The 24,794-nt window shown below is 36.1% G+C and overlaps 1 protein-coding gene across 1 annotated transcript in view; it reads left to right on the top strand.

Annotated features, from left to right (window-relative positions):
* The window catches only part of LOC113107546 (protein FAM19A2), a 68,565-nt gene that overhangs the window by 37,400 nt on the left and 6,371 nt on the right, over nucleotides 1-24,794 (top strand). The window contains exons 3-4 of the mRNA XM_026270140.1: nucleotides 5,045-5,157; nucleotides 23,439-23,588. Of these exons, the coding sequence (XP_026125925.1) occupies nucleotides 5,046-5,157; nucleotides 23,439-23,588 (262 nt within the window). The 5' untranslated portion in view covers nucleotide 5,045. The remainder of the gene's footprint in view (nucleotides 1-5,044; nucleotides 5,158-23,438; nucleotides 23,589-24,794) is intronic.

Consider the following 24,794-nt stretch of genomic DNA (forward strand, 5'->3'; position numbering starts at 1 on the left):
GCTATTTAGTTTATTCAAACAAATATTTTTCTAAAGTAATCTAATCAGTGTTTATGAAAAGAGGTGTATGTCTTTTTAAAATGCATGTTAATCATTTTAATTAAATACCTTAAATTATGTTAACTTGTTAACATAATGTTACTCTCATTTTTTCCGCAGATTGATTGCACCGCCCTGTGGCATTTTCAGTTCGAAAACCTCTGCTGTAGCACTTCTATGGCTTTGTAGACAGTGAAAATATTGTCAGGTCAGGTAAAAACCTGAACTACTAAATATTTAATCAGGCAGGTAACTTAAAAACAAATTTTTATTTACCAGCATGACCTGACATGTCAGTATTGATTACTGCACATTAAGCTTCAGAGCTTCTCAACTTATGCATTGTTCATTGATTTTAAAGACTGCTGATAGATAAAAAAATAAAACATTTATGAGTGCTGATGCATTAATATCTTCAGGCCTTCTACTGCAGCCGTGTGTTCAGATATGCAGATTGTTCCTTTAGGGGAGAGAGAGGGAGAAAGGGAGAGTAGAGGGAGAACAGTAGAACTACAAACACATTAATTTTATAGTGCACAAAGCAGCACAGCTACCAGCCTGCAGCATTTGTTACAGGACTGGAAAACCTGTCTGAATAGAAGCAGGAAGGGAAGATGAAAGGGGCTTTGGGTGATTGGGTGAATATTCTTTGATGCCTTTTGGTCTGTCGGTCATAATGAGGTCTACAATGCAAAAGTTGTATGGATATTTGTGTGTTTATTTTTTGTGTTGATTTGTAGCTAGTGTTTGAACTTGAAACGTTACGAGAAATGATGAGAGCTCTCTGAAATGGTAAGATTGTTTCAGTCTTGGCCAACCGAACCATTAGGCCATGGTTTAAAATACTGAATGAGAAACAGAGAGACAGAAAGAGAGAGAGGTTTGATGTGGACATCTACTCTACTTGGGGAGAAACTGAAACAGAAATGTCTGCGTGTGATGATGTCACCATCTGCAAAAAGTCCAGTGGGACTAATTAAATGAATGGAACTGAGACTCCTGCCTCTCTCTCTCTCTCTCTCTCTCTCTCTCTCTCTCTCTCTCTCTAAATGTTTAAGATGCAGCTGCTGTACTGTGAAACACTAACTGGGTTAAAAAAGCCTCACTGCAAGTATACCTGCCCCTCACACTTCAAATATGGCTATTATACTTTTGAATGGGTGCCATCTTACCTCTCAAATAGCCTACACCTCTCACAATATAAACTTGTATCTCTAAAATACTGTAGATCTATCTATGACTCTCAAAATACCACCTTTAACATTCAAATACTGCCCTCTTATACCTGAAATACTGTCCTGTACTGCAATACTGTGCTATATCTTTGAAATTCTGCCGCTGTATCTCTGAAATATAGCCGACCTCTGAAATGCAGTACTACTGCTCTGTTTCTGAAATTATGTCTGAAATACTGCTGTGCATTTTCTAAATATTGCCTTGTGCTCTGCTGCTCTTGTGCTCTATTTATGTGATATTGTTCTATACCTTTAAAATACTACTGCTGTATCTCTGAAATACTGTCATATACCTCTGAAATACTGTTCTGTACAATACTGATGCGCTGTCTGAAAGTTCTGCTCTATTTCTGTTGTTAAATACTGTTGTACATCTGTACAAAACTGCTGCTCTCTGTCAGAAAATACTGTTGTTCTATCTCTGACCTATAATGCTCCTTTCATGGATTTTTTTATTTATTTTTTTTGGTCTCTGAATGCTTTATACAAATATCTAATCTTAAACCCTTTTACTCTCAAATACTGCACTTGCTCCTCTGTCACATCAGTTCTCTATTTTCTCCATTACACTACAAACTTTTTAACACTCAAATTCTGCCATTGTAAGAAATACTGACCCTTCTATTATTAATACAGCCTTACAACTCTAAAATACTGCTCCTTTACTTTGTATTACCAAAATACTTATGATCGAGTGCATTTGTGGTTGCAAATGAACAATTAATTCATTCTTTTGGATACAGGAAAAGGTGTGTGAAGTGTTTTACTGAATCATTTGATCAGAAAGATGTTTTTCCAATGAACACATCCAACCATTCTCTCTCTCCTTTCTTTCACTTTTACAGTCTCATTTCTTTTATGCTCTTTGGCTTGAAAAATAACAGTACATTTGATGCAGCTGCAGGCTGAAAAGTAAATAATTGAAAAAAGGGAGGAAAAACATAAAAATAAAAAGGGTATGTTGGCACCAATAGCCTTGTGATTAGTGCATTGACATACTGACTGTGCTCATGGTGAAATTAGTTTGATTCCCGTCTCAAGGTCCTTTGCTGATCCCATCTCCTCCCAAAAAGAAGTAAAAGTAAAAAAGGCATATACAACTACAGTAAAAATATATATAAATTTACATCCGTTTGAAACTCTTTGCCCTTTTCTGACATAAACTAAATAGCTAGCAATTAAAGTCTTGCTAGAGATTAAGCTTGACTGGAATTAGTGCAGAGACATGTTGATGATGCTAGCCAGTGGGTGTTTGGCAGTGTTTACTGAGAGTTCCTAAAGAACTAGTGAACACACAGCGGAAGTTTAGCCATCTAAAGAAGAGCAGCGAGAGCAAACCCAGATATAACACACTCAACCCAACACACACAATGCACTTCTTCTGTGTGATCAGCCTGTTGAAATTCCAAAAAAGACAAAATTAGAGTGTGTAATGAATCTCATTGCTTATTATTTTGCTGATTACAGTCTAAATTGACTCTGATTTGCATCTGTGTATACAGTAGTACATAATAAAATGTTAATGTTGATGTATTTTATATTAAAATACTTCTATCTCAGCTTATTGACTGCAAGTAAACCCAAAAAAGGCTTAAGCTTTGATGAATGTCTGTTTGTCTAAACAATGAGGAGATGTGAGTGTTTGGGAAAACGGTTCGGTTTGGTGCCACTGGTGGTGCAGAAATAACACACAGCAGATTTCTGTGAGAATATGATGTGAGAATATAAATGACAGCAGCAGTATCCTTTTGTGTGTTCATGGTCATCCACCTGCAAACTGTAAAACTCCCTCCAGGCAGGGGTTTTCCTGCCTAGCCCTCAGCTTTAACAGGAGAGATTTCTAGTGAGCACTGCTGGTTGAAAGATAATTAGTACGCTAAATCTGCATAATTTGACACATCCCAGGGCGACTCATAGACTTCACTGAGCCAGGCAGACTATTTCCAAAACACCGTTTTATGTTGGTTGTGTCTCTTTCTTCCACACACGTCTAACATTTCTATTTTTCCCACACAAAATCTATCTTTTTCAATCTGCTGAATAACTATATGTGTCTAGAGTATGTGTGTGTTGTTCTATATGAGTTAAAAAAAAAGAGGCAAATTCATTATTAAACTGATACTAATCAGAAAAGCAACTAACAGGCCTCCATTACCAAACTGCAGGGGGGAATAACAGGGGAGAGTTCACTAAGAATGAACTGTGCCCAGTAGTAATGTCATTTATTTGTGCATGCTGTTTGTGTTGTGTTAGTACCCAATTCACTAAATGAATTATGCAAATCAGGTAACAGTGCAAACATGCCCCAAAATTAGTGCTGAATGCAATTTGCACAGTGCAATTCCCCATTTTGCAGACAGGTTGTGTATGCTAGATTGTGGAGGATTGCAGAATCTACTGTGCAGCATTGCTCCAATGCAGTCCAGGCACCTGAATCAGCTCTTTAGAATGCAGATTCTCATCAATGCATTGTTTTTGGATATGTGCCCCGTTATAACACTTTTCTTTATCATTTGATCATCATTGGATGAGGTACTGCTGCCATGATCAGTAGAACATGTACACAAACTTCTCTTTGTAAGAGAATTCTGCTAACCAACCGTCTGTTTTCCACAGAAGTATACATGATAAAAGTGTGCTCTTATTGGTTGGCTGATACTATTAAATGCTCTCACATGATGTCTTCTGAACTTCCTCTCAGAAGTGTTATATAGAATTATAGACTAAAGCTTACGGTAATAGCATAAGCACACAGTTGCACACATGCATATTTAGAGTTCATTTGCACCGTTTACCTTTCAGATGTCAGAACATTGTAAATGAATGATCTGCTTTCATTTTCTCTCCAAATGAAATGCTTAAATATGTCTGTGTGAGATAAAAGAATTGGGGAAAAAAGAAGAAAGCTGAGATGTGCCTTTTTCCTTGCAGAGTCTAAACCAATGGTCTATGTAGTTTTATGATTTCATTTCATTAGACCCGACACAAACATTCCTCAGAAGTGTCAATTATTTTCGGCCAGAGTGTGAATGGTGAGGATGTTTGGAAGGGAACTGACTATTCTAATTAAAGCTTAAACCCCCAATCAACATCATATTCTCAGCAGCTGTCTTATTTTCTTTTTTAATAGAAATGAATACTTTTATTAGCAAGAATGCATTAAATTGGTCAAATGTGAGGATAAACAAATATATTAACAAATATATTTCAAATAAATGCTGTTCTTTTGAACTTTCCATTCATTAGTATCCTGAAAAAAAAAATGTTTTCCAAAAAATATTAGCAGCACCGTTACTGTTTTTCAACATTGATAATAATGAGATATGTTTCCTGAGCACAAATGTAACATTTCAGCTTTGCCATCATAGGAGTAAATTCTGTTTTATAAATATACTAATAGAAAACAGTTCTTTAAATTGTAAGTTTAACTTTTTTTTTTTTTTTTTTTGAATTCTGATTGAATCAATGCATCCAACAAAATCAAGTAGACAACATTACCAAAACTAGTACCAAAATCAACCAGTAGGGGCTCAGGGTGTGCCAGAAAACCCCACCCCACCCACGAAAGCTTACTCTCTCTGTAAGTAATTGTATAATTCAGTGTTTTGGAGCACTCAGCATTGTATCAGAAAACATTTAGGAAGAACATGATGACATTTAGATAGCGCTGGAGGAGAGAATGAGATCCCCTCTAGAAACACGCAGTCTAATAGCCTTTCTGATCAGTGTAGTGCTCATGTGCTGATATGCTTTGTGTGTGTGTGTTTCAGAATGCAGGAGCGGGCAATACAGAGGGTGTGTGTGTGGCTCTTGCTGGTGGTTTTGACCCTTCTGTCTCTCTGGGGTCATCTGTCTGATGCCTCCTCTCACCGCAGTCACATCGGTAAGTCAAGGTCAAGGTTCATTCGGTCAAGCTTGTTGTTATTGTTTTATTTTCATTTCATCCTACAGTGTTGATTATTTTAATGAGCCGTCTCATTAAAAAACAGCTTATGTGAATTGCATGAAGTTAGATTTGGGTCGATATTACCATAAACATTTTCATTCTGTTTTTAAAGATCTGAAGATTGGTTCTGTTTTTTTTTTTCTGTTTTTTTTTTAATGTAACGTTCACAGCACAAACCAAAGACAGAAAGTAGCGTGTTTTTGTAGACAACTCAGTGGTAGATGGATGCATAGATCAGCTTAAGGCTACGATTACACGACAATGGTGTAGTCAAAAACTGAAAAGTTTTTCCCTTGGGTTTTTTAAAAGTTTCATGTTTATACACAACAATGTTTTTTCTTAAATTATTTGCATTTACAGATATCTGCAAAAACGACAAAAACATGTACTCCGCCATTGTTTTGTATGATTGTTCACACTTGCCTTTAAAATCAACACATTGACATCTAAAATGTACTTTGCACGCACATGACGTCACTGTTTTCAAATATTCCCATATTGGGTGTTCCCATATACGGATACTTGAACTTTGTTACCCGTTTTAAAAAAATATGCATTTTCAATCCACAAAACGCTGTTGTTGTGTAGATGAACAGTCAAAATGCATAAAAAGCATCCCATTTTTGGCTGAAAATGTTGTCGTGTAAACGGCCCCTAAAATAATCTAGAGAATATTCTCTATTTATGACGTTTGAAGACACTGACGTCTCTGAGGTCATGTAGAGGCCGCTGCAGAATGTTCCAGTAGAAAGTGATAAATAGTTTATTTGTCATAAGCACTTGTTTCTTTTATAAAGTAGATGAAGATGATTGATTCTGATTTATGCAACTGGCAGTTGCATTGCATTAAAGAAGTACATTTATCAGTTTATGGATTACAGAGAATTGACCTCATGGCCTTGGTAAAACTACACTTCTGGTTAGACAAACAACACTGCTGTTCAGAAGTTTGGGATTGGTAAGACTTTTTTTAGTGTTTTGAAAGAAATGTTTTCTGCTCACCAAGGCTGCAAATATTTGTTAGAAAATATATAAAACAGCAATACTGTGATTTTTTACAATTTCAAATAAATATTTATTTTTAAAACATTTATGGTAAAGCTGAAATTTCAGCAGCAATTAAATGTTCCAAAAAAGCGTTATTATCATTTTCCAATGATACAAATAAAATTCAATTCTGCTGTAAAGCAACCCTAAAAAGACAATAGTAAAATTTCAGATGAAATTAGTTTATTGTTGATTCAGTGTAAAGTCCATCAATTTTGGAATGAGTTAAATTTATCTATAATGCAGTTCTCATCCTATAGCATCCATGCAGTCAAAGTCAATAATATTGCCAAGTATAAAGTGTCCCCAAATAAGCAAGACGGAGGTGTCAGTGGAACCCAAATTTCATTGGTGATAGAAATGGAAATATAAAAGTTTTGACGAATAGAGACATTCAAAAGTAAAACATTTATTTAAAAGGGAAGTCATTTGTAACAGTGTTAAACTCTTTACTGACACTTTGGATCAATTTAAAATGTCCTTGGTGAACATTTTTCTTTTTAAAAAAAGAATTTTTAAATGGTAGTGATTTCTAATGTTTTGTCATTTTCTGTAATCTATTTAACTACTTTAAATGGATAGTTCACCCAAAAATGAAAAAAATGTTGTCATAATTTACTCACTCTCATATCGTTCCAAACCTGTAAGCATTCCTTTCTTATGTTTAACATTAAACAATAATTATTTGAAGAATGCTGATAATTAAACAGTTGAAGGTCCCCATTGACTTCCATATTTCTTTCCCTATCCTGGAAGTCAACGAGGACCGACAACTGTTTGGTTCTTCAAAACATCTTCTTTTATGTTCAGCATAAGAAAGAAGCTAGTGCAGGTTTAGAATGACATGAGTGTGAGTAAATATTGACAACATTTTTGGATGAACTATTTCTTTAAATCAGTGGTACATCAAAATGCATGTTTTGTTGTTTGTTTATTTTTATACGTTCACCATCTTGCAATATCTACCTGATTTTGTAGACAAGCCGGTGATGCAATACAGTGTAATTTACTCTCTTTTTTTGAGTGTATTTGTCCATTAAATCAAGATGATATTTTTTTTTTTTTTTAGAAGTGATAAAAATTTTATGAGGAGGGTGATAAACCTGATCATCTTTTCTGACTTGTGCAGTAATTTTAAGGTAATAATCGAGTACTATTAATATGACATGTTTTAAAATGAAACACTTGCTTCTTCCCAGTCTGTTTCTTTTCTTTTGTGGTGAGTAGATTGAATTTCTTGACAACTCACTCTTTGTGTGAACTTCTCTCGTCTGCTGCAGCAGAATGGTGGCTCAGACTATTTTCTGAAGAAGGTGGAGGGGAATATCTGAAAATGTCACATACGAAATGATTTGTGAATTCATTGCCTTTTATTGTGACGTAAAAAAAATACAGCATATTGCTGGAATTAATTGATGTGGGTCACTAGTCACTAGAATGTCATTAGAAAATAGAATCTGTGGCTTTTCTTCCCTACACATTAGTTCTTTATTTTGATTGGATAAGTAGTCCAGGAGTTAAATCAGCCAATCAGAGATGGGAAACAGTTTAGACAATCAGTTAATTACACACTACTGCTAACAGGTCAGAGCAAGGTGACTGATCACACACACACACACACACACACACACACACACACACACAAACACACACACACACAAACACACACTAAACCACTGGGAGGGAAAAAACTAATAACTCTAAACTCTTCTTCTCTACGAGCAGCAAAAGCTTCAGGGACAATGAGCTAAACGAGAGTGAAGTATTTGTTTCAAACACACACACACATACACAGGGAATATAGAAAGTTTGCTGCTACTGTAGGTCATTCTTTATGAGGCTCATCCTCTCAATAAAACTAATATCCCTGGAGAGAGAAAGACAGAGAGAGAGTAAAGGAGGGAGAAGGGCTGCAGAGATCCATTGAAGGGCATAAAGAAGAGAAAGAGAGACAGAGACAGATGAGTGTGTCATGAGATGAAACGCAGGAAGAGACATGGCTCTTGTGGATGACTGCAGTCCTGAGCTCTCCTGCCCTCTCTTTCTCTCTCTCTCTGTGTGTGTGTGTGTATCCTGTGGCCTTCTGCCCTGTAAAACATGAGTCTCGCTCTGTTTGTCTGACATGTCCTAAACCTGCCCTCCCTAAACAAGACACAGAGGCCCTGTCCAAACTAGTTCAGGTATTTTAAAAAACGCAGATTTTTCTATGCGGTTTAGCCATTCGTCCACATGCAAACATTTTAAAACTCCTGCCAGGGTGAAAATTTTCGTTTTCAGGATTGGCCAACATGGCTTTACAGTTGAGATTATATCGCCACCTGTTGGCTTGGCATGCTCTTGACAGTGCTTCATAGCATGCTTTTGTGTTTTCATGTAGACAGAGATTTTTTTTTTAATGGGAGGAAAAACTCTTATAAAAATACCAGCATGCACATGGTTATGACCTGAGACCAGTGACATCAAAACTATGAAGAGAAATAGTACAATTCAGTGGGACGGTGTGTCGCAAGGACACAGGGGAAAGAGTTTATAAATGTGGAAGAAGCTTTATGGCCGAACAAAACTGTGGAGGAAAATTCTGAAATCTTCGTTTTAGTGAATTAGTTCATTGGGAAATTCATCAAGATTAAACTGTTCAAAAATAATCAATTTGCAAATTTTAGTTGCTATTTAGCATATTATAAAATGTTGTAATAGCAAATATTGCTTTTCAAAATTGATATACATGACTCATTGTATTTAATAGTTTAATATGTAGCTCTGGTCTAAAAAAGCTTGTTTTAGTGAATTGGTTCAATGGGAAGATACAAGTAACTTGTTCAAAAATAATTGATTCACACAGCAATCCATTCACCAAGAAAAAAATACAAATAAAGATGAAGCCCGTGCATCACTTTCAGGTACATTCATAATCCTGTGAAACTTTTTTGCCTGTTGACGTTAATAACGTGTTTTAATGTCGGTAATAATTTCACCATCACCAGCGCATCTAAAATTCTCTGAGTTTCCATGTTCCCTTCTGAAAATGAGCCATGGTTTTACAGGACGATCAAATGTTTAATATCGACCAAACATTTAATTAAAATATCCACTTAATCTTTCGTTTTTTTCCCACCTTTGTGTGATAGATGACACAGCCTTTAGAATTTCTTAACAAAAAGCATGTGGTCATCACAACCCTTACAAAATTAAGTTATATATACATATGATGGAAGGGGCACAACAATACAGTTCTACTTAGGACACCCATTTGTCCAGCAGTGGCCCTGCGTACACACATGCTTTGTTATATTTCAAAGCTGTTGTATTGATATGATGTACCAGATCTCCCTGGCTATTTAACCAGTATGAGTTTTCAGTATTTGAAAACAGGCCATTTCAGTCTGTCTGAATTTTTTTTTTAAAGAACCTATTCACAATCCCATAACTCCGTTTTGCCTTGAACTCCGTGCATGATTCTCTGATATGTGTTAGCTCTTCCTGTAAATGTTCACAGCCTGTCCAAAGCGCCCATATGGCCTGTGAGAGACACAGAAGGAGAATTAAAAATTTAAAATTTTCAAGCACGCTGCTCTGTTTCATCTGTGGCATAAAACATGTAGGTCACACCACCGTCAAACCCTCCCAGAGCTCCCCAGCCTCATTGAATTTTATTCAACCATCTTTTTTCACCACATTTGGGCTTTAGTGGCGCTATTTTTGAAATCATGTCACTTCGGAAGCAAAGCTATTGTATTCAATTCATTACATAGCAGGAAAGTACTAAAAAATGTTACATTTTCACCAAGATTATTTCAGCAATCTAGTCATATGTCCAGTATTTTACACTACTCAAAAGTTTGGGGTAGGTAAGAGTTTTTGATGTGTATATTAATAAATTCTTAAGTTCATCAAGGCTGCTTTTATTTAAAATATATCATTACAATTTAAACAAATTGCTTATTTTAATACATTTTAAATTGTAATTCATTTCTATGATGGCAAAGCTGAATTTTCAGCAGCCGTTATCCTACTTAATTCTTCAGTGTCACATGATCCTTTACATATCCACATTTCTTAATATCAATGTTGTAAATCTGTGTGCAGCTTTATATTTTTGTGGAAACTGTGATGCATTATTTTCAGGATTCTTTGATGACCATAAAGTTCAAAACGATCATTTCTTTAGAGCTTTAGTGTTTTAGTAAATGTGTAGAACAAAACTAGAATGCCCGATTCCTGAATGAATCACTCTTTTGGGTTGTGATGTTTGATAAACCAGGTATAGAGGCTACTACATGTTTTAAATCCATTCACAATTGATTTTTAATCTGAATCACACTCTGAATAGCTCAGAGTGGTTTTTCAGTCTGTAAAACTGTAAGAAGATACTTTAGAAAAGAGAATGAAAAGAGTGACTGGATGAAGTGGAAGATTTATCTATGATCAACTGAAACCACTTAAATAAGCATTAGTATTTATGTTTATTTTTAACATATCAAGTAGTAAAATGTAGCAAGTTACGTTTTCCATTTAGGGTGCAGTGTATTTTCACAGTTTTACTGTAAATAATTTTTATGCAACCCTTGTTTCATTAATTATTAGCATTCAGTTTCCTGTTTCATTTAGAATGCAGTCCCCTTTAAAGATGGCTCTGGGCTCCATTAGTGTTTGATTATTAAAAACATTGTTATTATTGTTTTGTGCTTTTATTAACAATTTTCTAACTATAATTCTAGCAAGGCCGTTGCTTTATAAAGGAAGGGCCTGTGCCAACTGATAATTGTTAATACTGTCGTCTGTGATTGGTACAACGAGGCTACCCTGAGTGTGTGTGTGTGTGTGTGTGTGTGAGTGCACTAGAGTACAGTAAGTGATTTAAAATGGGCGTTTATGAGTGTCTTAAGCAGGCTGCTTTGAGCTTGATGGGTGTTTATGTATTCCATCAGAGCATGGTGTTTAATCTCTGAGCAGATGGCAGTGCGCTCACACTCTCCATAAACAAAAACAGCTTCCTATCCATCAGGCGTCCTGATTACGGCAGAATCAAACATGTGTTCAGGCAGAATTCTCTATGAGAAAAGGTGCTGACACATTTTTCTTATTGGATAAAGAAAAACGTGCTGATAGGTTTGATTCCCGTGCTCGAGTTGTGGAGGTGTTATTTTGAGAGAGCTTTTGAAAGAGAACTTTTATATAACTATGCGAATCATTATCATACCCTACCCGTGAACCTGCTAATAGATTAATGTTTCTGATGTTAGGTCTTTTAGTGCAGAGTATCGGTACTGAAAAGTTGCTTCTATTTAAGAGAAAATGGAAAAACAGACTGACGATTCAAAGATCTCATCACTGATGCCAAGGCAATATTTCGAACTTTGGTGCAAGCCTAATCTTTTCAATCTAATATCAGTATTTTCACATTTATTTCACTTCATTTAAATAATTTAAAACGTGAACATAAGAACCATGCATGAACCATGATGTTTGAACCAATGAGGTTTGACTTTTAATGTTCATATTTTATATTTAATGTAGTCTGTGTGTGCAAGTTTATAAGTGTTTGATTTGAAAGTCTTAAATATAAAAAATACAAATGTATGCACTTCTGTTCATACAAAGTGAGTATTTTCCTTCAGACATTATATGTGTAAATCACCTGTGCTTTCTTTTTGGGACTTGAAACTTTTGAACCCCTTTGAAATTGACTTCATTTGGACAAAAACAGCTCAAACATTCTCCAAAACATCATCTTTTGTGTCCTATTATTAATGATAAGATTGTCATTTTTGGGTGAACTATCCCTTGAAGTCAAATAATAGCAGCCTGTTCTTACTTTGTACATGCAAGTTTGTGAAGGGCTTTCTGAAGAGCTTTGTTTAACTGACAAGAGCAGTTTAAAATACGACAAAAGGAGAGAGTGGCGTCTCCTGGGACATGTGCCGTCACATTCTCACAAGGTGGTCTTATCAGGCTTCTGTATAAATGTGCTGACCCCTTCCACAGGACCTGAGGGAGATTGGTCTCACCACAAATATGTATTTCAAGATGCAGACGGAGCCAGCACTCTGGGACAGCATGCTGTCCTCTGACATTTGATGAGACTCTGAATGACAAGACGGAAATGAGGAAGAGATGAGTACGGAAGGGAAGGAAGAAACACAGAAGCGCCGGATGACAGGAAAGGGGAAAGGTTCCGTTCCTCTCAAATTGAAGCCAATGAATAACATCTTCAGCTTCAACGGGATTGGACAGCCGTCAGAATGTCACTTTTTTTTTCTCTTTACCCCTCCTTTTGTCTCTCTCAAGGGGTCTGAAGTGTATAGAAGAATATTTGTTTGAGAGTTGGCTGTTTGCACTGGGAGTTTCACTGAGGTGTGTAAATGTGGGTCGGTCTGAGAAGGAAGGAACACTGACCTCTGGATTATTGGAAGAGGCCTGACCACAGCAAACAGGTCGCGTGATACTTATTTCTGCCCATGTTCTCTTTTTTCGTTTATTCCCACTGGCCTCTGTCTGGCATTTCCAAATATTTCAGGAAGCCACAGCCTATCTGCGTTCTTTAAACAAGACTTAAACAACAAAAGATAAAAAAACACAAACCTGTACAGGGTTGCATCTCATATAGTGTAAGAAACAATACGGCAGAATCAAAAGGGTATGTATCAGCATTTTGGTTAAGGCAATCAGAAAAAGCACAAAAATGTATTAATTAATTCAATGATCTGATCCAGATGGGATTGCATTATTGCAGATTTGAACTTATTTTTTAATTGCTGTTAAATCTGTTTAATGCACAGGTAGCTCCAAGGCAGTTTGATCACTTTTTTATATTAATGCGCTGCTTTAATTGACGCATACACATCACCTGCACACAGAGATTGGAGATTATGCTATGCACACACAAAATCATCCACAGAAACTTGTTGTCAACGCTGCTGAATCGCTACATTATATTTCTCAGCAAAAAGGAGGTAAAATCACTGTTTTTGAAGTAACTAAACTTACAGCTTCATTGTTTGTAGAGAGAGATGCAGGTAATTACAAACCAACTTTTCATCTCTCTCTCTCTCTCTCTCTCTCTCTCTCTCTCTCTGGCTCTCAATCGATCAACAGTAAATTGCAATAAATACTATATTTCATTCAAACAAATGTGATCTTACTGCACTAATTCATCTCTGAGTTTGATTGGAAGCAGGCTCGCTCTAACTAGCCGTAACTTAGGAAAATAAACTTAATTTTCACTTTTCCGGTCAAATATTGCACTGCCAACATTATTTGTTCCAAACTGGGATGCACATCTGAATTAAATGTATCATCATCAAAAAAACAACAACAACAACTGTAGGGCGAGGACTTGTTTCTATCCACTGATGTCACTGATGGTTGTTGATTCTATGAAGCCAGATCTGAACCCTAGTGAAAAATACATATACTAAAATGCATTTGAAATACATTTATTTCATGATAAGTATACAACAAATACATTTAAATATTGTTGTACTTAATAAAAGTGCACTGAAATTGTACTGGTGGCATGCCAAACTGTATACCTTAAATCTGCTAAATTGGAACAACCAATAATGTATTCAATGAACTTTGTGCATAAGTAGTGCTGAATTCCAATTAATGATACAGTATAATTAAGTATATCTGGTCATGCTAAAGTGGAACTATTGCAAGTATACTTCAGGCACACTTTAAATATTTTGCATTTAAAGGCTAATATTATTAAAAAATCATACAATCTTGGTGTGGGATTGAAGCATCCCTAGCGTGTCTCACTTTCTCAATAAGTCTCACGTCTTCAGTGTGTCTTTGTTTGATGGATGGTGCTTTTTTTGCCTCTATTTGGTGGTCTGTAATTAACATCAATGCTGCCGATACCCTGATAGAGATGGAGAGCAAGAGATAATGATAAGAGGGGGAAAAACAGGCTAGGGCAAAGTGCTGGCTGGGCAGATTTTGTGCTCAGCCGTTATTTTACATGAACCTCTCTATTTCACAGTTATCAGAAAAGGATGATCTCCTGTCTACTGCTATGGGAGGCTTAAATAATCTAACACCCCACTCTCCCAAAGAGAGCGTATGCTGAAGGACAGCATGTTTTTAACAGATTAGCAGATTAGAGGGCGATAGAGCGGATCTCTCCACCTGCGATGCCGCTCGCAGACCCCTCGCTGCCAGCTGCACAGGAAGGAGACGAGACACAAACCAGATCAGAAGTGAGAATAAATATCCCCAACATGGCAGTGATCTGAAATGTGTAAGAGAAATATGCTTAAGCTGGGTTTATATTTGCTAGTCCTTTAATATTAGAACTTTAAATAAAACACAAATGCTACTAAAATACTAATCCGCTTTTATGCCCTAATCCGACTTTAATATTACATACTCTTTCTGGGGGGAGAGAGAGTGTATGTGTGTGTGTGTGTGTGTGTGGGGGGGGGGGGGGGGGGATTGGGAGAAACACAGAGGCAAAATAGACCTTTTCCTTTATTTTGAAACTGAATGATGCTAAGATGTATCTTTACAGGAAGTGATGTCATTAAAAGCACATTTTCGCCATCTGTCAGAGTTATATTTGCGACACGTTCTGGGAACAGTATATCTAAACGCTTACTTTTTGTGCGAGAGAGGTCATTATTTCTCCCAGCCATACAGATTTTCAAAAGTGACGCATAATCACACATGACAGAAATCTGCTTAGGGAAAACAGTAAACAACAACAGCTGTTCAGGCCGGTTCGATTGCCTGACAGATCCTTAGTTTAGCCTCATGGATTTGTTTTCTTTTACCACACACTGCTGTCATCGTACCGGTCTAATCTCTTAGCTCTGTTCCTAAACCTGTTGAGCTTCTTTGCTGTCTGCTGCCTACATAGGCAACTGCTTTCTAAGATATCAGCCTAACGGAATTGAATCCTCATTGACTGGTTTATTATATGTATTATATGGTGTTTAGATAGTGCTCCTTGCAGGAAGTGCACAAGAAAATGTATTCACACGTGACTCTTACCGTAGACTACCATGTTGCTAAGCGAGCAGTGTTGGTATATTGTTTGCTTTAATTTATTTTTCCCACAGATTTTTTGTTCCGATTTTGTGGGAAAACCAGGAGAAAGTCATCTTTTGGACAATCCTTTGTCAGCATCCTTAAAATACCGTCTAGATAGGCAGCGCACTAAGTGTTGGAACAGAGCTATTATATCTGTGGAACTCATTAGGGACACTAGCATTCATAAGAACCATCCTGCTTTAATCGGGTTTATACATGCTCCAATAGACACTGCAACAAAAGAGCAAGGGGCTTGTACTTTAATAGAGAAACAATCTCTTAATGACTGAAGAGAAAGAGAAAGAGAAAGAGAGAGAGAGTGCATTGGTGCAGGTGTAATTCCATTATCATCTCAGTAGTGCAACTGCTCCAGGTGTCTGCAGTGCTCGAGAGCAGCAGGGCGTTTCCTCTCATCAGAGCTTTAGTCATCTCGCTAATGAATATAATAACTGCACAAGTGCAGACCATGATTGGATGACAGCCTGAGATCAACCCCTCCCACTGATTATAAGCCTTTTAAAGTGACTCATCCTTTCTTGGTTAATGGGCCGTCCAGAAGTGGCCGTCGTGATGGCCAAGATACTCAGTTACACATACACTTCCACAGAATTACATGAGTATGATACACTTTGGTGTATTTTTAATGTATTGTTTGAAAAAGTTCCGATTCCATTCTAAATGTAGTTAATAAAAAAGGTTAAATGTTTTATTCATAGTTATATGCAACTATTTGTATGATTTTTTAGTATTTTTATATAGTATTATAGTATTTTTACAGAAGTATAGTATTTATAAATGTCCCAGATTTTACTAAAGGGTTGCAAAAACTGTTGCTCACTGTCTAAAAAAAAAAAAAAAGATAATAAAAGAACAAGATCAAACCACTTATGTGGTCCTTGTGGAGAGAGCTGTAGCTGTTACAGCAGAGCAGGATATTGTATGTGTAGTGGACGACACTAGAGAGCAGGTTAAAAGGGTTTTTAATGGGATGTCCATATTCCCAATCCATCTAGCCTCTGTTTTAACACACACCTCCACTAGTGCAGACTCCAATAAAGTACATACAGCTAATATACCCCCCACCACCACCACCACCCAAAACACACACACACACACACACACACACATGATGGGGCAAACCCAACAAAAACAATAACATTAAAAGGAGATCATCAGCATTGTCCTGATAATGGTTGTGGTCTTTTTTTCTTTCTTTAGTCTTTGTATGATATCTCTTAATATTTACAGGTTTCTGACTTTGTGTATTGACTGATCGCTTGATTCTCTCTTGCTTATATGCTCTATTTGTGTGTGTGATGGTAAATGATCTGGTGAACTCTGGTGTGGGCTGGAGCTCAAATTGTCCTTTGAAATAGAGCCTGATTGAAATGGCCATAAAATGACACAGGCTTTAATAGCTATGTCATGAAACTCCCCCTCACAAAGCGGGAGGAAAAATCCGCTTGTAAAAGTGAAATATGTCCCTAGGGATATTTATAGGGCTGGATTTCTAGAGGAGATCAGATTTCATCAGACTCACCTTTCAGTCCATCGCAACCAAAGCACATATTAAACGTGAAAATACATAATTATATTATATTATATTATATTATATTATATTATATTATATTATATTATATTATATTATATTATATTATATTATATTATATTATATTATATTATGGCAGAAATATTTAATGTTTGGATTATTTGTGTGTAACATAGACCGCTATTTCCTGACATCGCACACTCCCAACACACTACAATAATACACACAAGACCACAAATACCACATGCTAGATCACATACTCCTTCAAACCTCTGCATAACGTGTTTAAATAATGTATAGGATTGCGTGTTTAAATGACGCAGAATATGCTAGTGCAATATGGGAGATATTTTTAGTTACATTCTGAATGACATATGTGTGTGCGATCGCTGTGCTTAACATGCATATTAATACAGCACAGATGTTAGCAGTAAGGACACTTACATAAGCTACCAGTCCACAATAGTCATGTATGAAATGGAACAGGTGGATACATTTACAGTAGTAAAAATGTATTACAAACTACTTCAAATGCACACAGACAGTCACAGTGAGCAAAGAGATTCTGCTTTATGGATAATCTGAAATTACGTTAAAATTTGTCTAGAGCAGTATTGTTGTGATGAACTAACACATTTTGGTAGATGAGTTATTCCTTGCAAGACTATTGGAGGAGTGTGCTCAAGTGTACTATGGTGTTTATTGAACTATGGATACTTTTGGATCTCATTCATCCATCCATCCATCCATTCAAAACATACGTATTAAGCAAAAAAATAACTACGGACATATGATAGAATTAAGTAATGTTTAAGTTCACATCACTTATTTCACTTCAAGCGTGTTCTTTAGTGACAATGTTGACTCCTTGGTAAGCAAGTACTGTACATTAACTTGACATTCACAATAAATATTTACAACTTTTATAATTTTCAGGTTTTGTTATTTATTTATTGTTCAGATATTTTTAGTTTAACGTGGCCTTCATATAAAAAATATAATAGTTGAAATCGTTAAGGTCTATTGAAAATCAACTCACATAAGAGACACCCGCATAACCCTTGCAAATTCAGAGAATATTGATTAGATGTAAAATGAAGAAGGGCATACAACTGAAAAAAATAAAAATGGCCAAAACATAACACATGGCCTTTGTACCCTCACATTTCTAGCACTTGTTAAGACATTATTTCTCGCTGCCTCAGTGCAGTAGTTTTCTATGTCTAAGTTTGTATTGCTAAGAAATCATTTCAATTTGAATGTGCTTTCAAACCTACAGATGGAGCGATAAAAAGCCATTACAGTTAGACAGGTTAATGGTACATGAGAACGTGCTTGTGTTCATTGCATTGTTTTATAAAACCTGCCAGGAATCTGCTTACAGTGTATTGCAGTGTAGTGAACAAACAATTGAGTTCTACACACACAAGCATAGCGAATTCAGTGTTATATTAAAGCCATCCAAAAGAACGTTAACGAAATGAAAGCTTAAGACCTGCTAGTATAACACAGTAACTTCAACAATAGCTTTGTGCTCTTCCCGCTACAATTCTCTGTTGGCAGAATATCTCTTTGATAGATATATATTGTTTTATTCCCTCTTCCTTTCTCCCTCTGTCTCTCTATCTGTACGATATGAGGTTTAATTTGATATAGAGAGTTATAGATATTGTCAATCTCCAGAAGATCTTCCTTCCTCCAGAGTTTAGATCCAGCACAGCAATATCACACATGATTTTCAAATATAAACCCTTTGATTCAGAGGTGTTTCACCTGGATTCGTGTACTAAACCAACACATTTTACGATGAATTTAACAAATTGAAAACTGTGTGTCCTTTTTTTTTTTTTTAAGTCAGTTATTTCATTTCGTGTGAACCCCGTAAAAGCATCTGTAAAACCATTAGCTCCTCTTCGTGCATGTGTATATGAATATGTTTATGCATTTGAGGGCTCTTCTTCTTAAAAAGCCCATTTTAAAGCTACGCCACAGGGGATGCGCCTTCAGAGACATAATGACTGTCGGTTTCCCTACAGACATTTGAGCTTTTTGAACGAGAAACTGTTTGATATATCAATGTGCGATCGGTGTGGGATAGATAAACTGACTCTTGAAGACTGTGTTTTGTGTTGGCATATCAAAAACTCCCCATCATCATCATTATAATGACCACTAGCAATTACAGTAATGTGTTGTGATATTCAGAATTTAAATAAGAAAGCCTTCTAAGTTCTAATTTTCAATTGTGAAATTAACTTAATAGACCTTAGTCAGGGTAGTACCATATTTAATTTTGGGCAGGAATGAAAACAAGGCTGTGTGGGATAGAATTAGTTTGTTTAATGAATTGTACTATTGTTCATCATTCGATTAAACTTTTTATTTTAAACCAAATATCATCAACATATTAAAAGTTATATGAGTGGAGTAATGTGGTGGACACTGTGTGTGACGTATTAGCTTTGGGCAGGATATAAACCTGAAGATCTCAAAAGAAGAGCAGTGATACAGAGAGTTTCTTGAGACTAAGTGAGCTGTCTTGATAAATCCGGCAAGCACCATGAAGATATCATTAACATACTGAGCAATTATCAGCATCTCCTGTGGCTAGTAAGGTGGAGAATACAAATCTTTTTCCTTCCATCCTGATGATTTCTGATGCGTCAAGCCCATCTCCCTGCCGTCTTGGGGTCCCACGATACAGGAAAGCCATCGCCCTCTCATTCTGATTACACAAAAATTTGCATTATGGCATTTAGAGCTGATTTGGGCGGCACTCCCTTTGAGCTATGCAATTTTTCCCTCACAAATTGAAGGTTTTCTGTCTGTAATGACTGGGTAATATAATTCACCCAACTTAGAGGATCCAACACTCACAATATTTACATCTTGACATTTCAATCAGTGGACTTTAATAAGCTGGTATTAAAAGAAGCAGAGCGGAAACCACACAGAAGCTGAAAGAACATCTCAGTCTCACTGTAAAACAGATTCTGAACTAAAAGGGGGAAAACAAATTTTAAGAAAATAATATATATATTTTATATTATTGCATAAATATTTGAAATGTAGCATATTTATTGATGAAATATTCAATAAATATCTGTCTGTCAATAGATAGAAACCTGTAATATTGTGAGCTATTATTTAATATTCTAATATTTGTTTTTATGTTTGAATATACTTTAAAATATAATTTATATCTGTGATCAAAGCTGAATTTTCATCAGCCATTACTCCAGTCTTCAGTGTCACATGATTTTTTATGTGTTGGAAACAGTTGTGCTGCTTTATGTTTTGTTGTTGTTGTTTTGTTTGGAAACTGATACTTTTTTCCTGGATTGTTTTATGAATAATAGGTTAAAAAGAGCAGCATTTATTTAAAATGTAAATCTTTTCTAACAATATGAGTCTTTACTGTCACTTTTTATCCATTTAAGACATCCCTGCTGAATAAAAGTATGAATGATTATGAATGAAGGATCATGTGACACTGAATACTGGAGTAATGATGCTGAAAATTCAGCTTTGATCACAGGAATAAATTATATATATGTATATATATTTATTGCAATAATATTTCATAAAATAACAGTTTTTTTCTGTATTTTTGCCTTGATGAGGACTAGCAATTTTGTAAAAAAAAAAAATAAATCTTACTGATCCCACACATTTAAACGGTAGTGTATACAAATTGCCTTAGTTCCTCTTTTGTTAGTTGCTATGGATAAAATCATCTGCTGAATCCCTAAAGGTACATTAAATGATAAGATAATATTATACTTTTTAATAATATTTTTAATATATAATATATTTCTATCTATAGACATACATATTGCATACATACAAACTTAGGAAATAGCCAAATAGGACATTGTGAAAAGCTAAATCGAAAGACAGAAATGGAAACCCAGGCCAAGAGAGAGGTAGAGGAAGGAAAAAGTGGCAGGTGAGAAAGCAAGAAATGAAGAGAAAGATGGAATAAAGAAACATAACTCCCCTAGGACAAACACACACTCCCAGACCCCCGACCCAAACTCCTCCCGGGTGCTGTATGACAGTGTGTGTGTGAAAACAACGCCTCCGTTCAAATCTTCAGGGGCCATATTGTGGAATCCCATCATGTTGGGAACACAGAAATGAAATGCCCTGTCACTGCAGTTAGTGAGATGCATGATGAGAAAGAATATGGTTGAAAGAACCGTTTCTCAGCTGAGAGGTCGATCTCTCGGGACGGTTGACATTTACACATTTCGCGCACACACACACAGCACAGGCTGTTGACCAGCAGCGTCAACCCCCATTTTGACCCAGTCAGGATGGATTAATCTGATGTGAGGTAATGTGTGCGGAGAATGAATTGATTGGCTGTTTCTCCCTGCACTGCCCATCCACTGAAGGACAGGGCTATTCCAAAAGCAACATAAAGCATGCTCTGTTCTGAAGGATATTTCATTCTGGCACTCACAAGAATTTCCTCTTCCAACTAGCTAAAGGTCATTCCATTCGAACACCATTGTAACATTTGGTCATGTTGGTTGGTTCATTTTAGTCGTGTACATCACAGCGGTTCAGTTGCTTAGCCTGTTCCTCATGTTCTGTTGCTGGTCAAGGTCTTATCACACAAGGTCTGATGCAATTAAACGGCACAAAAGTACAGAATAAAATCTGTCCTGAAACTATTCACACCGAGTCCAATTCAGAATGTTAGTACAATGCAAAAATCTATTCATTTAATCAAGATTTTTTCTCGATTTCAAGGAACAGAGTCCTATAATTTATGCAATATATCTGGATTTTTTTCTTGTTTTAAAAGTAAATTAATGTTTTTTTCATATTTATTTACCTCTATTTAAGATGAAGAAGACAAAAACATTTCAATGGAGTAAGGGAAAAAAAACAGCATATTTATTATTATTTATAGAGGAAGTCCAGCAACAGAATTATGATGTCACGGTGTACATATCCAAAACCTTCAAAAAAACTGACTGGAACAAACAGCTGGCTTTAGTAAGGCTCAACTTGCTTTCATGACCAATAAATCTGGAACAAACAGGTGAGATTTGGAATAGAAGGCCCAGTACAGATTCAGAGGTTTTATTTTGGGCAATACTAAAAAAAGGACCCCAAAGCTGCAGTATCGATCTATGTGCAAGTCCACATAACATTGCCAGTACTAAAATTCCCTCCACAAACAGGGATCAGAAACTTTATACCACCTAACAGTTAAGAGCATCCCCCGTAAACACAGCGGCTGATGCTAAACCCGCTCCAGCCATTAAGGGGAATGTTCAAAAGCTCAGACAAAATTTCAGCCGAAGCCTCTGGTGTTTCTTAGGGTGAAACTCAATAAGCTGCACTGATCCACTATAAACTGTTTTGAATGCTTCAGACAAGGTGGGTGGATTGAGAAAGATCAAGAGTGATCTTTAAAAAAATGAATGCAGACGTTTGTTTCTCACTCATTAGTGGCATTTTCTCTTTTCTCTAATAGAACTCTGTGTTTCTCTGTCTTGCAGCTTCAGTTTGAATGTTTCAAAGGCATGTCTACAAATTTCAAACACTCGGAAAGAGGAAAAACACTTTCCATTGACGTGATATTGAGATAGTGAGATGGTGAAGATCTCTGCTAGAATTTCAATCATTTTGAAGGCCTAGCAAGTAGCCGCCGGGCACCCAGAGCGGTTCAGTTATTAATTTTTTGGTTATGTCTTCTTTTCATCTCTGTGACCCTCAGAGCTTTAATTAAAGTTCTTAAAAAATACTGCGCAAAGCTTGTATGTTTCCTACATTAGAAAAACAGGCCTAGATTCTTTGGACAGATTAAAAAATTGCTATGAAAATAGCTAGAAATTATGGTTATTTGACTTTTAATTCATTTAAATTATTTATATTAAGAATAACACAGTAAAAAACTGGCACATGCCCCCTGACCTGTGTGCAAAATGAATGTTGAAAAATATTTTTTGCAACATAAGTTGTTTTAAAACAAAGATTATTGGAGTCATAGTCATAGAGTTTCAGTCTTTCTACTTCAACATGTCATGTTTAATTCAGTGTGTTTCTTGCCATTTCTGTGTAATGAATTGTGAAATTTACTAGCAATTTCTGAGTGAAAATGGTTTGTACATCGTTTTTTTGTGAGTGTGTATTTAAACCATACAACTATTTTTAAATTACAAAACATCATAAAACAATTTGCTAACACTGAAAAAACATGAAACACTAAAATATGTCCTTAAAAAAAACTAAATAAAAAAATTAATACAATGTGATTAAATTGAAATAACAATTTAATTACAATGAAAAGTTTTACTATATTTATTATTTTATTAAATGATTGACTACATTTCTTACTAAATTTATTCAGTTAATCTTATGAAAAGTTATTGAATAACACTCGAACTATAAATATTGCATAAAACGAAGCTGTACCTAGCATAGGAGCAGGACAATATGTGCATGCAGTAACAGACTGTGGTGAAATGACTGACTGCAGGTGTGCCTGTGTAAATGAGATGCTGACTGCAATGTCATTCAGAGACAAATGTTCTTATGAAATGTGTGTGTGTCTTTTTTGTTGCAGTGCACGTGAAGGCTGGCACATGTGAGGTGATTGCAGCCCACCGCTGCTGTAACAGAAATAAGATTGAGGAGCGATCACAGACGGTTAAGTGTTCCTGCTTCCCAGGACAAGTCGCTGGAACAACAAGGGCTGCACCCTCCTGTGTGGATGGTAAAATGGACCTTCAATTAATTTTAATTCCTATTTCCATGTATATATTGTTTGGATGAACTGTAATGTTTAACAAATTTACCCCTATGTACACAAGATTAAAGGGTTCAATGAGAAACTGTGCCCTGCATTTTTTCATTCTTTTACTCCACCTCTCTCTTTTTCTCTCATTCTTTGTCTTTCGGTCTCTTTGTCTCCCTCAGCTGTCTGGCTGTTTCATTTAATATTGTGTCAACACTGTCCACTTGACAGAGAAATCGATCGTTATCTTATTTTGCCTGACTGTAAGCTCAGGAAAAAATAGCTCAAGTGTCTCTACTCACAGCGTTCTGCGTGAGAGGAAATGTCAAATAAGCCATGTTTCACCCCATCTCATGCTTCATTCTTTCTCTCTGCATCATCTCAAATAGCTCCTCATCTGTTTGCCATTTTCTTGCTCCTGAGCTGCTCCATGATCCACTGTATTTAAAGGGGTCATATCATTTGTATTTTTATTTTTTCTTTCCCTGGAGCCCACTTATAATTTTAACTGAGATATTAAACACCCTTAATTTGTAGGGCTTAAATTTTAATGGAATTAATTACATTAATTATAACTAATTATTGATGGATAAAAGATGGTCGTCTTTGGTTGTATCACATCCTGCATTGTAATTAGCACATTTTTAAGATGTCATGTGCATAGCTGAAAGAGTTCAGCTTTCAAAAAATGCATTCTGTTAAATTCCATCCAGCTGTTTTTGAGCACAAGTACACATCATGTTTAAGTAGTTAATCTATTCTGTCTGCTCTCGATAAGCATGATTTGGTGAAGCGTATCACTTTTAGCATTGTACATGTCAGGGGGCATGATTAAATGCATGAATTTTTTATAATTAAGTGCACTAAATTAACAAGTTAAATCAACAGCCCTAGTAATTGTCACAATATGCTGTTATGGAAGCATGCAGGAGGCACTAAGAAACGTAAACAGTCTTAAATCCAAGGAACACAGGGGAAATCCACACAATGTGCACTGTAGCGAACATATGTACACAACAAGTAGATCCAACAGAGGAGAACTGCACAGACAATAAAATGGTAGGGATAATTAACAAATACAGGTGCACTGAATGACTAAACTAAACGAGGACAAGAACATCACCAGTTAATGGAACAAAAGAACAGGGGCAGTCTCGCGTGGTCCTCGAGAGATCTGTCCCCCTG

The sequence above is a fragment of the Carassius auratus genome, chromosome 8, assembly GCF_003368295.1.
Source record: "Carassius auratus strain Wakin chromosome 8, ASM336829v1, whole genome shotgun sequence".
Lineage (NCBI taxonomy): Eukaryota > Metazoa > Chordata > Actinopteri > Cypriniformes > Cyprinidae > Carassius > Carassius auratus.